The sequence below is a fragment of the Azolla caroliniana genome, unplaced genomic scaffold (genome assembly GCF_043228905.1).
Source record: "Azolla caroliniana isolate FFs.n. ecotype wild unplaced genomic scaffold, voAzoCaro1.0.p SCAF_3, whole genome shotgun sequence".
In the NCBI taxonomy this organism is placed as follows: Eukaryota; Viridiplantae; Streptophyta; class Polypodiopsida; order Salviniales; family Salviniaceae; genus Azolla; species Azolla caroliniana.
Window position 1 is genome coordinate 19366392 of NW_028230438.1, and position 16491 is coordinate 19382882.

The window sequence follows — 16491 nt, forward strand, 5'->3', positions numbered from 1 at the left end:
CTTTTGTATCTATGTTTTTGGAGGGATTTCGAGGATGCTAACATAACATTATATTTATCTCTCTCATTACGTCATGTCTTTGTCCTTTCAAGCTCATTAAATATCAATCATAATCTATCTCATTATCATGCTTTGGGCCTTGGACATTAAAATATCCTCATCATCCATTAAGTCATGTTTTTAGCCTTCTAAGAATGTGAAAAATATCATTACCATCTTCATCATTTCTCTCATTGAAATGCTACATAAGTGACCAATATAATCAAGATATTACATCTTAACCTCCAATTACTAATTGGACCTCGATCCAAGTGGTAATATGAAGTCTAATATTAGTGTGTTCTTTGCCCAAAGTTTTCCCCTTGAATTTGTTTCTCAAAGTTGATTGGCACACTTGATGGATAGTTCAACTGATGCATCAAACCTGACGATTGACCCATGATGAAATGAACATGTAATTCTTAAATTTCTCTTTGATATTCTTATTTTTACTTTCTCAAGAAAATGTCCCTCTTGGTGATCTTTGTTGATGCTAGTTGGATCATGTGATGAAAGTGAGTGCAAGAAACTAAAATGCATAAATGTGATTCAATAAATGTAATATAAGTCCAAAGAAATGGACATAATGTTATATTCATATATTGACTTTGAAACACGTCGGGCCATTGTTATATGACGTGCATTGAAATATACATTAGCTCAGATCATTTCAATAGACATTATTTAATGTCCATATAGTTGCAAATTGCAACCTAGACATGGCATGGAAAGAAAGATTGGTAGAGATCTAATTCTTATCTCCCATTGGAATTTTCATAGAGATGACGACGGCGAAGAAGATATATTAACATCTAGCGAGGGTGGGGGCAACATGACTCATGGGGAGGGAAACAACCAACATCCACTATTGCATATCTTTACACTTGAAACTTAAGTCAAAACACGTGGCCTCATTTTATCGAAACATAAACCGTAAGACTTGTTGCCCAAGCAATACAAATTCATATTAGTATATTCTTGCCTTTCTAGTGGATAATCGATTTTGTTTGTCCATGGCTATGATGTACTAATCGTTTACAATTATTACATTCTTAAAAAATGGAGCACAAATTATGTACATATAGGATAATCAATTCTTCGATAAGTTAGAGTTGTTTCTTGGTAATAGTGGATCATCACCACTAGCAAGAAAAGACTTGACCAATACATAACCTCTTTCAGGTTGTGTATATGGAACTTCATGTCCAGCATTCCTTATTGTCACCAATGATAGACCGTTGTAGGCTTGGCATCGGCCTCCAACCTGATGTTACCAAAATGTTATTGATAGCCATCAAATTGACACCAAATCGCTATAGAACTAGAAAAGATTTACCTATCTAGCACACATTACGACAAAAATAGAGCATGCATATGCTTTCTAGGCCCTTGGGGTATATTTAGACTATTAGATATAACAATGTCTTGCATTGTGCACCACAAAGCTTGTAAGTAAACCTTAGTGTGCGAAATCCATTCAAGTCATCTACGGCTATATCGTAACAACGAGATTGGTCTAAAAAAACCAAGTTAAAATACAATTGTGCCATCCTTGATCTTGAACCACATGGGTTGTGGAAGGCCATTGATCTTCAACTTGAAATAATATGCAATTTCTCATTTATGCTTGGTATATTTATCTCCCTCTTATCAACAATATTTGACATTGAAAATGTAAATGTTCTATTTAAACCACATGGGTCCTGGAAGGCTATTGATCTTCAGCTTGAAATATGCAACTTTTCATTTATGCTCAATATATTTATATGGCTATTATCAGCAAAATCCGACATTGAGCATTTATCCCTAGAGCACTTGGCCACTTAGGATGCTTATGTGTGTGTATTGCGGCAAATGTTCGGTCGGTTCCCAATGATAAACAAACCCTAACCCTAAAACCTTCAAAGCAAATGTGAAAAGAGTTTTGAACACTTACTTGGCCATTGACATACCACGAAAACCAATCTTCTGTTTTCGTAAGATTCATGCTCTCCACTCCGTATCGTGTTCCCGTTATCGGGACCACGGCATCCACATCACCACTAACAAAAAAGAGAGGAAAAGGAAGCAATGAACATATAAAACCTCATGTCTTGCTTTTCTCCAAGGGGGAATAATAATTAGTTAGGTAGGTACCTAAAGAGCCATATCTTAAGGCCAGCTGATATGAGCTCTTTGTACACTGGAATGACGGAAAATGCCGAATCTTTCCAATTCTCAAAGAGGACATCACTGCACCCATCCCAATTGTGAAACCGTCTTAAACTCCAGAAGTTAGATAACAATTACAAGTAGGTATATTAACACTTGATGTTAGGAACCATGAATTCTGTTTTATTCCCATAAACACGAATTCTGTTTGATGTCCACAAAATACATGTGTTACATTGATGATTGTTAATATATATCTTAATGATCTATATGTAATGAAGTGCAATCAACAAGCAAAGAGGGAGAAAAAATGCATAAAACTAATTAACACCTAAGGATTGTCAAAAAAGTAAAATCTATGAAACTAATCATGTTAACATATAGATTTAACTTCAAGACTATGGGTTCAAAATTTGAAACTTTCGTTTGTCAAATTACTCGGTCTATTAATTTTCAATGGTATGGTGAAAAATATGATTTCCAAAACTTGAAATATAGATTTTCTTTTGAGGTCATTTCAAAATAAAAGTGAGACATTTCGAATAAGTTATACCTGCATGCAGTCCAATTGTATGGAATGCCAGTTACATTTGCATGAAGAGCTTTTTGCACATCTGGGCGGTTGAAATAGACTTCGGCGTAGTTCTCTAGACATGGGTCATATCCTGCCCTTCTTCGCAATGACTAAAAAAGACACAAAAAATGTTTGATTGATATAACATCATTAGCCATGGGGGTGTGTCAACCATACCATAATGCTGGAGACGTGCATGAAAGCTGATGTGAAATCATGAAAAAAAATAGCTACAAATGTGGTAGAAATTAAATCTATTTCTGTCAGATTTTTTGTTCCCTTTGGAAAAAATGGTTCCAATCCTGCAAGTTCAAAAATTTGATCTTCTTCTTAGTAGTATGAAGGGCCTTTTTTTTTTCTCCGAACACTAAGATGTACCACTATTCAGGAAATTGTTTTTTACTAATCCTTTTCATGCATGAATATGGAAGGAAAAGTACCACAAACTTAAAGAACTTGGGAGAAATTTGTTACAGTTCCATTGGATTTTGTTCCTGGCATAGAAATTTCTGACTAAGAAGTTCATTCATAAACATTTCCCGACACCGATTTCAAAACTAGTACCACAAACTCAGAACTTGGGAGAAATTTATTACAGTTCCATTGGATTTGTTCCTGGCATAGATTTTTTCCGATGAGAAAGTTCATTCGAGTCATAAAAATTTCCAGACACCAATTTCGAAATTCTACCGACATTTTAGTAGATATACAACTTGTTTTTGGCCCAAACAGAGTGGATCATGATTATTACGATGTGAGACTTGGGTATATGTCAAAATATTCACGCTTCATATTGATTGATAGAAATGAAAGTACCTCCCAAGAAAGTGACTTACAGGATTTGAACCCTTGGATCTCCTAGCCGAAAGCCTTTTGCTCTGAATGGTTGCCAGACAAACAGGGGTATAAATGCTATATGGATCAATGCCTCCCATATCTTTGTTAAAAGCATCATCTTGAAGTGAATTGCATAAATCGGAAAGATTTGCTTGATGGAAGTCACAATTTGAAAGGAGGGCATTGTATGTTGTGTCTGATATCAATGCATGATCCCACCAATATTCGACAAGGCCAACATTATCATAATAAGAATCCAATACACCATTCCCTACCTGAAGTTAAAAAAGAAACAACATGACAATGACATTATATTTGTGGATACATGATATGAAATCATGGTCTTTCTATGTCCAATTTACTTGTAAGACCATGTTTTCATATCATGATCTTACAAGTAAAATGCTTTATAATGATCTTCATATGGTAAAGCAAACAGGTCTAATATTGTGTTCACTCTAAAGGAATTTTAAACTCAAGACTTTGCGAATTTCAAATTCGAACTAGACCAAAACAATTTCAAACAAAGATGGTTATTTTGGCGCACATAAATGATAAACTTCTATGTGCAAAAGAGGCCTTCCAACACATCTACTATTAGAGTATATATATGCTTGTAAGACTTACCATGAGACCTTTGAGATTAATGTCGGGGGACTGAACTCCCTTCACATTCCGTTCATAAACCAACCTTGAAAGTTGTGGTATGTAATGTCCTATTTGACCAATAAGCATAAGAAATTCAATAGTTAATAACTATTATAACCTTATAATAATTTAGACACTTCTTATATTGTTCAAATACCTATTTCAAATTAAGAGATATTTCATAATAGAAACTTTCCTATATTTCTCCTTACCGGCATAGCTTTCTCCCATGATGTAGAACTCTCTGCCTTTGTATTGAGGAAACCTCTCAAACCAATTTACTAGAAAACTGTGTGCATCTTCAGCTGAATTCCAGAAGTGTCAATGTTTAGTATTACATACACCTACTTCAAAAAAGAAGAAGAAAAAGACATCACATTCCAACAAATATGCCTACATGATGATGGTGAAGACGAGATTGACAAAGGACGAAAGAAAATAATTTTCTTTACTCTAAATAATCATGATCTCAAAACATATTAAGCATGAAGCATTCCAAATCATGCACCTATATGCATATACAAAAAGTAAAACCAAGATCTTGGGGTTGGAGAGAAAAACCTGTTTGCCGATCACCGGATGAAGTAAGATCCGAGGATGTGTTTGTGTACGAAAACCCGACACCCGCCGGAGACTCGAGAAAGAGAAGATTGGCAACTGCAAGGTATAATCGGATTTCATAAAACATCTCGCAAACATATATCAATAAAAAACACATGCATACATACATACATACATACATACATACATACATACATGCATACACATATCTATACATGTATAGTAGATGTGTGGATATATCAATCAAAAACACATACATACATACATACATACACACACATATCTATGGATGTATAGTAGATGTGTGGATATATCAATCAAAAACACATACATACATACATACATACATACATACATACATACGCATATCTATACATGTATAGTAGATGTGTGGATATATCAATCAAAAACACATACATACATACATACATACATACATACATACATACATACATACATACATACATACATACATACATACATACGCATATCTATACATGTATAGTAGATGTGTGGATATATCAATCAAAAACACATACATACATACATACATACATACATACATACATACATACATACATACATACACATATCTATACATGTACATATAGTAGATGTGTGGATATACATATATGATATGATCATGTATATCTACAAACCTCCAAAAAATACACCTATGCCAGCATTGGTTTTTGGGCATTTTGTAGGCTGTTATTGAGAATACATATTGTAGGTCTAAACACACTCACTTAGCTTAATATCATCTTGTTTCTACTCTTGTAAGGGCCCTTATTTTAAGTATGTATCATCAGAGTCTAAAAGCACTCATTATTCTTGAATGCATTGAGCTCGAAAGCCCTCTGGTCTAGTTTTTTAGTGTTTAAAACATAAATATATGCCTGTTTGGACAGTTTTTTAGTCTGTTCTGTGCAAGTTCACCAAATTTAGTGAGTCATATAACTTGTTGGAAAGCTTGGGAATTCTACTTTTGGTGTACACAATTTCAAAGGTTCAGTCCTCTGTTCCAGAGAGCTTTATTGGTGTTTTAGTGAAGTGTGGTAGCCATTTTTCGATCTGACGAAGGGTCCATCATACTTGACTTGTGATTAGGAATGAATATAATTCAATCAGTGGTAATAGAGCGAAATTTCGAGTATCAAGGACAAGAAGATTGAATCAAAGAAGTGGAAGATTTGATGAAGTTTAGGCAAGGGGTAGCTTATATCATCATCTAAGGATTAAGACAAGTCAGAGGTTCTTGTGGGGAGGTAAATATATCATTCTTTCTCTCTTCTATCACAATCCAAGTTGAGAGGTAAAATGGATGCAAGGGCTAAAAGATGGAACGTTTATTACATAATGCTATGGAGCAAAAAGGGGCTATGGGTGCTACAATCCTATTATACAACAGAGTTAAAAGTATCAAGAAATGTAGTGTTTGATTCAGAGGAATTCACACCATGATATGTCTCCAAAGTTACCTTGTTGGATAAAGGTATTGAAGAGATTGAGAGGAGGTATGCATCTAGGGTTCTAAGATAGCATGGAAATCAGTGGTCCAAGCATACAAGGAAGCTCAAGCATAGATTAAGTTCATCAATTAGTAAATAAAGAAAATGGTGGTGAAGTTGAAGATCTCGATATGAACCTATGTTAGAAGAAGAATCAACATCAAAGACTGAAATCAGAGCACCAAGACAAAGGAGGTTAATTTCACCATATGAGGAGATGAAAGAAGGTCAACAATGGTAATTTACATCTAAATGTCAAGGCTTGTCTATGATAATTATATTGCTATGCATTATGTTTTAATGTCTAGGGCTATCAAATGCAGTGGACCCTCTACTTATGAATAAGCCAAGGACATAAAGGAATGACAAGAAGCAAATTATAGTAGAAGAGTACAAAGCCCTTGAAGACAACAACACTTGGAATCTAGTTCCATGGAAGAAGGGATGGAGGTAGTCGACAATATAAAGTGAAGAGGAATTCCGATGGTTCTATTGCTAGGTATAAAACAAGGCTTGTGATAAAAGGATTCGCTCAATCTTATGGAGTTGATTATGAAGAAACACTCAACCCTATTGCAAATATGACCACAATTAGGGCAGTCATTGGATTGATCGCATCTAGAAGGTGGCCAATATATCAATTGGATGTGAAGAATAATTTTCTTAATGGTGACTTGTATGAGACAATCTACATGACTCAACATTAGGGATTACAACCACACAGCATTATTGATGTTGGATTGAGCTGGTTCAGAGGATAAAAAAGAAACACATTAGGCTATGTCTTCGTGCTAAGTCAAAGTGTCATCTCATGGATGTCCAAAATGCAACCTATTGTTGCATTATCATCTACGGAGGCCAAGTATAAAGCCTTAGCAATTTTGACATGTGAAATCATGTGGCTTAAGAAGCTTTTCAATGACTTGGATGTTCAAGTCAAAGAGTTTACTCTATTTGGAGAAAACATATCAAGCATTCAGCTTGCAACTAACCCCATGTTCCATACTACAACCAAGCACATAGAGAGATCCATTATCATTCCATCAAAGAGAAGGTATTAGCAAAGGATACATCAACACAAAGGACCAACTAGCAAATATGATGACGTTTATGGATGCAAACAAATTGGTGGAGTTCAAGATCAATCTCAACCTCATCGTTAGATTAATGACGATTAATATTTGAGCTTGAGGGGGAGCATTAGAAATCTAGGAAGCTCAAGTGTGTGTACCATTACGTAGTCAAATGCCACATCACTAAACTTTTTGTTAAAGTATACAACCACTTGTTCTCGACTTGTAATGAAGAAAAGTGGGGGAATTTGGAAGGAACTTTACATACACACACACACACACACACACACACACACACACATACACATACACATTATACACATACTTACCTACCTACCTACGGGTGTGCCTCCCTACATACCTACGTGCGTACATACATACACATAAATGCTTATGTACAAGCATACAAATACATATGTATTGAAACCAAAAGACGGAAAAGCACCTTTATTCCATGAATGCTCGCTAAGGTAGAGACGAGAAGCGTCGGGGGTGAGCCGGAAAGGACCAATCTCCTCCATTGCTCCATATGCAATAGATGAGCAACCGGGACCTGAAAGAGAGAGAAATCAATGTCTAACTAGATTTACTAACTTTCTTCACAATTCAACAATAAATGGAATCCATTGAGGTATGGTGCTTCTCAAAAACTTCAAACACTTTCGAATTTCATATTAGTGCCACTTGGGGCTTTCGATGTTCACACTTCTAGTAATAGTTTGTCTCCAACGTTTAGTCCATCTTATGAAAATCTTATAAAACTTTGAAATGTGAGCCCAAGTCGCAAATATGTGGCGCAAAATTATTGAACATGGTTTATGTGGGCTTAACATTGATTGATCATGCAAGCAAAATGTGGGGCACTACGAGTAAGTGCTTTAGATTTTACTAAAATTGGGTGTCCATATGGAATCCTATAATGTAACACTCAATATTAGACAAAAGAATTTCAAGGTTGACATTGATTTATCGTAGCAAACACAATACTACATCCTAAAGTATGGATGCTTAAGATAAGGGTTGACCAAGGGTTTAAATGAGAATCCATATTGATGTGGCACAACATCATTGCCACATGGGAAATCATGAAGGGTGAGCAGATGTTGGTCAAAGCAAACGAGAGACTTCATTCCAAATCCGTTTCTTAATGCTTGGTTTAGACTAAGTGCCTAGTTGTAATTCATGTTGATTTGGCCTAAAACTATTAGGTGGGCAATTACTCTTGCAACTTACAAGAAAGGAAATCGAATCAAGTTTTGAGTGTTTCCAGCGAGCCATTTTGACATTCGTATATGTGTGAATAGTCGCATCGTTTTACATCCTAGATGCATAATGAATACATCTGTAATGAATAACTAAGATATTATTGCTTGTGACATGGGTAGAGGCACTCTTTACACAGAAAAAGAGGCTCTTACTCCTCATTGACACTTGTTTGCAATGGCGATATGGTCGTTGGGCTTACATTCATTGTTCAAGATTGTTCTAGGCCGACTTTCTTTCTCATGCATGAACTACTTGAAACTCAAGAGGACAATATCATAAAATTTGTACAAAATTTATGTTTACGAGATGAGTTTACCTTTTTTCTAAATTTTATTGTTGTTTGCCTTGTTGGTTAAGCTTGTATTGAATAAGGAGTTCTTTTTGCTATAGAATAGATACTTTACACTACCTACGTTACATTTTTGCTGTTTCCACAAAGTTCACTACAAACGTGTGTATTTTTAATCTAGTTTTCCTATGAAATTCTAATGTTTTCTCTCTTTTCCATTTGGATCCAAAAATAATAGAGGGCTAGGATACTATTCAAATCATATGAATTGTTTTTTTTGTATGTGGGGGAAAAAGTCCTAAAGTTATAAAGCATGCGTCCACAGATTGCTCTCCTCCTTGTCACATGTTCAGTAGTCGTATGTCAATGCACTAACATTTAAATGCTTGACCACAATCGTAACTTATATCTCTACGCCTTTCCCCTTCTTTATGTCATGCTTCAATCACCATACAACAATCTTGTCGTGAACCTTTAATAACTATCCCTTTGTCTAAATCAATTTTCAACTATCGTGAGCATGTATAGACAATATGTATTGATTTATTCAAAAAAGTTGAGCAACCCCTGATTGGGCATGTTGTGGATTGGCTTTAAGTACCTCACGTCCTTTATCACCTCCCAACAAGCTCCAATGATCTCACTTTTGTCATTGTTTGTTACACTTTACCAAAAGCTGGAACTTAGGAATTTGTAGTTTAAAAGGGGTGTCGAGGCGTTATGTTGTCATTTACGTATTTTCATAAATTGGGTTGGGAAAATGACCATAGGAGCCAATGGCCATTATTAACTTAAAGAAATAAAAGAAAAAACAATGTCATGATTTGTTATTCCTTGTGTGTTCCAGATGGTTTAAACGTGATTCATTACTTGTGAGGATATGGCACAACACAAATGAGACAACCTATCACGTCAAATGGTAAATTGCTTTTTGTAACCATCAAGGTCATTCGAGGTAAGTAGTTTGGTGGTTCAATTTTGTTTACTAAGATGAGACAACTTTGAAGTGACTATATGGGATGTCGCCTAAGTTACGTGTTTTGTACAACATCAAATTGGGTTTTTGCTATAGAAAATTGCCCTTGTGTATAGATGCATATACATGTTAAGGTGCAAGCTGAAGCAATACACGTGACCTTAATACAATATAAGGTCATGTCATGTGCCCCTCGTGCTTCATGAAACTTTAACAAGATGACGATTTCCACATCCCAAATTAATGTCTTTTCATGGAAGCTTCCTTGAAACTATTTTGACATTGATAGAGATGTATAAAAGTGTAACTTCTCTATTACTCGGTATAAAAGTTGTGATGGTCCTCAATGATTGATTTATAATATGATTAAGCACTTGGTAAAAAACACAAACACGTTGAGAAGGCTAACAACCCAAATTCGAAGGAACTAACGAACAACTAGGAGGTTCCACAACTTTAAGCATATCAATCATTATTTTATTGAATTGAAGGACTTTGTAGTCAAATAAGTCCACAATGAGTAACAATAACTCGTAAAGGTAGGCTTTACCATCATGAAACAAGACCGTCAAAACTTAATGATGATGAAAGTCTTAATAATTGGATGTGCTATGGAACATAAGGTAGATTCTCGACCAACATAACACATCTTAACCATTGAGACCATTGGACGGCAAATTATCTTGCTTCTTTGGGTGTCACAACAAGACAACGAGTATTCGAAATAACTAGCTTTATTTCCTTGTCATTTTTCATCCATTAACACACATGCACCAACAAGTCACTAACGAGATAAAGGCTATTGAAAATAGCTAGCTTTAGTTCCTAGACGTTCTTCATCCATTAACACATATGCACATGCCATTGTGACGAGCATTACCTCTAGAGTGTTCAACTCATGTCCCCAACGAGTCATTTAAGACAAACTTGATCCTACTAAAAGGCAACAAAGCCATCTTATCTTGCTCTCAAGAGTTTTGACTTGGTTGTTTAAAAGCAACAAGGAATCTAGCCCCTCTGGAAAGAGGATGCAAACTAATTAATAAATTATACAAGTATCTATCAATGACACTGCATTTGCTCCTCTCGGCAATCTGAGGTAATTTGACGAATGATTGAGGGTAGCCTTTTATTAATTAATGTTTTGTCGCCTTTGTTGTCTATTGCCAAGAAGTAATGGGGTCATGTGTATGCTTTGCACTAGGCTTGTTCCCTTCGAGCTCCATATATTTCATCCATCCTTTACTTTTGTAAAAGCATTATAGGCCCATCTATCATAGCATTATCTCAAGCTGCTTTGCTATTGTCTTCTAAATGGCATCACTAACTTAGGCACACAGGCTTTATATCTATGGTAAACATAAATGGGTTTAAGAACCACGACAAGCCGACAGTAACACCTTGAACTATGTAGAGTTGTGGGTTTCTTTACTCCCAATTGCTAGAGTTGGTGCTAGGGCTCATTTATGGTGCATATCTAATGCCACATATAGTTGACGCTTCAATGAATCAAAGCTCGAGCTCATTTATGTGCATCAAAACAAAAAGATTATCTAGTTTTGGTAAGGGGAAGATAAGATGCATTAGGACAAAAAGGCATTACGAGACCTAGTGAAGGCCTAGGCTCCCGAGTTCATGTATGTAGTGGAAAAACTCGGTAGATTCACAAAAGTCTCAATGCCACCAGAGGTATGACAAAGTTGATACAAATCTATGTAATCTTAATATGCACATGTTTTTTCAATAGATTGCATCTTGATAATGACTCCTAATGTTTAACTGAGGATATTAAACCATGGCTCGAGTTAATTAGTGATGGTTTAGTGTGAATCGAGAGAAAGTGGCCATTGGTTCCCTAATTGGGCAAATTAGAAGCTTATTTCACTCACTAATCACATATTTTATCAAGATCCCGCCCCCCCCTTATCATGTGCTTACACCTTATTGCATCTCGATAATGACTCCTAATGCTTAACTGAGGATATTAAACCATGGGTTGAGTTCATTAGTGAAGGTTTAGTGTGAATTGAGAGAAAGTGGGCATTGGTCCCCTAATTGGGAAAATTAGAAGCTTAATTCACTAATCACATATTTAATCAAGATTATTTCCCCCCTATCATGTGTTTAATCTTAATTTTGATTAACCGACACCTACCGGACATAATTAATGCCTAATTTTGCAATCCGCCGATTGAAACGATTGACCGTTAATACCGAATCAACTAGATAATGGTAGTTAACATGCAATCAAAATGATGTTAAATGAAATTAGACACAGGATGTAGACAATCCATAAAACTAATTTGCAAGATGAGTGATAAGATGAGCAATTACTTATAGAGAAGTAGCACCTAATCAAGGCAATCGGTAACTAATTAAAGAGATTTAGGACCCAATTAAGGAAATCAATGGCTAATTGAGACAGTTGTTACCTAATTAAGACAATGACACAACTATTGGGCAGAATTAGTAACTAACTAAACGATCAAGCAACTAATCAAGACAGTAACTGGTGCCTAATTAAGACAATCGATCAACTAATTAAGACATTGATGTAGGAGAATAGCTGCAAGTAAATGAGGCAATTAGCACCTAAAATTTGGGACGATGGGCACCTAATTAAGGGATTTGAGCAGCAATTAGGAAGGCGACTGATCAAGATGATGCAGAGAGAAATCATTACGAAATTAATTAATTACTTACCTCCATTAAGCCACAGGATCAAGGGCTTCGAATCAGGTCTGGACTGAGCTTGAGTGAGCCAATAGAAGAGGGCACGCCCTCCACCATCATCATTACTGCCGTTATTTCTGTTAATCACGTTGATGTATCCTGAGAATTGCTTGAATTTGATGTGATTCGGTTGGCCCGGTAGATTCCTGATTCGATCCGCCTCTTGCTGCTCTCTGATCCTGTCGTCGATCTGATTCCGATTCTCATTATACAAGCTCCGACTGCCTGCCCCTGCTCAATTAATCACAATTAGCAAGTCATTACAGGTCGCCAGATGATTAATTTAGCTAAGCATTTTAAATTACTGCGTAATTAGTGTATGATTAATAGTAATTAGAGCGTGGCTGGTGCATAGCTACCGTACGATCAGCAAGGAAGTAGCACGCAAATGACTCTATTATTTGATCAAGGGATTAATGACCTGGTAGATTAGCAACTAATTAGCATGTAGCCATCAAGTCCTTAGGACGTAATTAGCCTGTAATTAGTACTAATCTCCCTCCTACCACCTAATGCCTCGTAAATAACCGATCAAACATAAATAACCGATCTTTTCATTAGTTAGTGCTTACTTAATCTACGTCATGAACAAATATTTAAGCGTAATTAGCATTAGTTATATTCTAATCTACCGTCTGAAGTAATTACGTACTTCTCTTGTACCTTAAATGATCAGCCAGTGTCAATCAAATTAGGAATAATCGAATCCACCCACTTATTGATCGCCCAATTATTCTCCTTGTATATCACTGACCTGTTTCTTATCACTCCCCACTTAATTAGCACGCGATTAGGGTGCATAATTAAGGCTAATTACCTTCATTAATCCCCCACAGCCCAAACACTGATTTTGTCCCCCATCCCCCACCTTCCCGATGATCTTAAATCTTTAATCATTAGTACTTAAAAGGGGATCTCTAGTAATCTAGTAACATTTATATGTAATTATATATGTCTATACCTGTGATTAGAGCATAATTAAGCAGAAAGGCCATCGTGAATCCAATCGCCCACATCTGAATCACCGTTCCTTCCATCTCTCCAATACATATATACATATATAGCGAACCAGCGATTGATTAATTACTGGGTCTAATTAAATCCGCGCGCTCTCTCTCTGTCTCTGTCTCTCATATATCTGTATATATATATATATATTACAGTATATGTACATACAACAACACAGACGGAGGAATTTTCCAGTCAGTATTATCTATCTTAAAGAGAAACTAATCATTTTTCTTTTTGGCTTATTCGACGCTCTGTTTTTCCATGATTGGTTAATGGATCAAATCCATCAATTAATCACCATTAATTGCCCCCCCTACCTCACCCAACAAATTTTAAAAAAAAAATAAAATCATTCCAATTGTATTAAAACCCCTTTTCTCTAAAACAACAACAACAAATTCTTTTGAAAATTAAAATTTGATTAAAACAAAACAGAAAAGAAAACGCCCAGAAAACGCAAAACCAAATCTTTTTTGGAGGTGTGTCAGTTAATTCGTTCCCACACACACACACACACACACACACACACACACACACACACACAATTTGGATGGTCAATTTATTTCCAAATTTTGTTTGTTTTCTGTGTTTAATTCGGAAAAGAAAGAAAATGCCAAAAATTAAAAGAAAACAAATTCAATTCAACGAAAAAGGTGAGAAGGGAAGAAAAAGAGTAAATATGAATTGTATTATGTACATATATGTATAGATCATCGATACATTCATTTAACTCAACGATTGGATTGATACAAATACCAAATACAAAATACAAAATACAAAATACAAATACAAATACCAAATACCAAATACCAAATACCAAATACCAAATACCAAATACCAAATACCAAATACCAAATACCAAATACCAAATACCAAATACCAAATACCAAATACCAAATACAAATACAAAATACCAAATACCAAATACAAATACAAATACCAAATACCAAATACCAAATACCAAATACCAAATACCAAATACCAAATACAAATACAAATACAAATACCATATACCAAATACCAAATACAAATACAAATACAAATACAAAATACCAAATACCAAATACCAAATACAAATACAAGTACATAACTCGGTTGTGTTCTGTGTTTACTAAACAAAGAACAAATCAAACAGGTAGGTAAAATGTGTATGTAAATAAGCAAGAAAATAAAGATAAATTTGAATAAATAGATGACTACATACAGAAAAGATGATCTATGGAGTTAATTAATTACATACTTCTTAAAGATGGTGTGTGTGTGTGTGTGTGTGGGTGGGGGGGGGGTTCTTTTTTGGTCATAAATATATGAATACAATTAGATTAAATAAAAAGAAAAAAAATGAATAAATCAGATAAAATAAATCAATATTAATGAACAAATAAAATAAAAATGAAATCAATATAAATGAATAAATAAGATTAAAATTAAACAAATGAGTGTTTTTATTACCAAAGAGACAAAAAAGGGGGGTGAGAAATTATGTAAAGGATGGCTGGATGGAGCCAAATTTTGGCCACATGAATTCCTTGTGTGGGTTTTTCTTTGGTCATGCAAAGCCCACATATGTATGTGTTTTAGTTATATCAATATGGGTGGGGAGTCAACACCAACACTAACACAACCTCAATTTATAGTGTGTGGCCATTGCATTCTTGTCAAATTTTTTAAGGCCCCTAAATTTGGGTGGTTAAAGAAAGGAAGACCAAATTGAATGACAAAGGACACGAAGCCCATGCATTTCTCATGTATTAATACTATAATGCGCACTCTCCCGAGTTTGTGTAATCATATACAATATGTATATGATTGTCAGGAAGGAGTCACATACAAGATAGTTACATGTTGATCTGGTCCCAAACATAGTTGGTCTCATCATTGGCCATAAAATTTCTATTCTATTCTGTGTGTGTATGTGTGTGATGTATGCGAGCAAATCCCTATGGATGGATCTCTCTCACCGACCGCGGATCAATAGTTGTTCCCCTCCACCTCTTGCAAAGGAGCTTCGAGCCTCTACACTTGATCCTTGATGAAACCCTCAACCCCTTGCATGTCCTCATGTCTTACCACCTAACATTGTGCACACTCGCAAGTATGATTGGTAAATTGGAATCGATGAAAATATATGTATCTCCAGTGACATCGTGTCATGCCATCTTGTAGCACATGAGTCGCAACTTCCCTTTGGTCATGTTGGACAAGCGCATGCGTACCTCGATGATAGATGGAATAAAGCACAATCCATTTACACACCTCATATCCATTACGATGCAAATGTGAAAATGATCTTTGAATTAAAACTGTATGTCCTATTGCACATTCAAGGGATGAATAACAACCAACCAACCATGGTTTTCAAACACACACACACACCCCCCTTTCTTGGGACACATTTCTTTTTCTTTCTCTCACTTCATACGACCCTTTCAAAGCCTACGTGTACATCATCTAGTGTTGTAGGTGATCTTGGTTCTTGCAATGAAATCTCCCCTCTTTATCTCAAATCCATATATCGGTTCAAGCATGACATTAGTATATGATTAGATGCGCTTGAACAAATGAGGGCAATTGCTTGCAAAAGCTATATCATAAGCTTATTACATCATAAACTTATCGGTTTTAGGTAGGTACCCACCTACCTAAAAATCGAGCTTTCAGTGCTCAATGACATTCACTTTGGTCCTATTATATCCCCTTGATTTACTAGAGACGAGAGATTGTTCAAGCATAAAGTCAGTTGCTTACATTCATCATACATTTAATGCTATGTTTAGTTGTGAAAGCAAGTCAAAAAAAAAGAAAGAATATGTTTTGAGATC

General features: G+C 35.5%; 1 protein-coding gene across 1 annotated transcript; it reads right to left on the reverse strand.

The window, feature by feature from the left end:
• Nucleotides 1-930: 930 nt before the first annotated feature.
• LOC147866415 (serine carboxypeptidase 24-like) lies at nt 931-13779 on the reverse strand. The gene is made up of 11 exons (XM_087316859.1): nt 13620-13779; nt 12629-12889; nt 7840-7947; nt 4811-4906; nt 4462-4554; nt 4229-4317; nt 3601-3876; nt 2744-2874; nt 2176-2271; nt 1976-2081; nt 931-1303 (listed from the first exon to the last, which is right to left on the reverse strand). Exons 1-11 carry the CDS (start codon nt 13714-13716, stop codon nt 1130-1132), a joined length of 1527 nt encoding a protein of 508 aa, XP_087172985.1. The 5' UTR covers nt 13717-13779; the 3' UTR covers nt 931-1129.
• Between the last annotated feature and the right edge of the window lie 2712 nt (nt 13780-16491).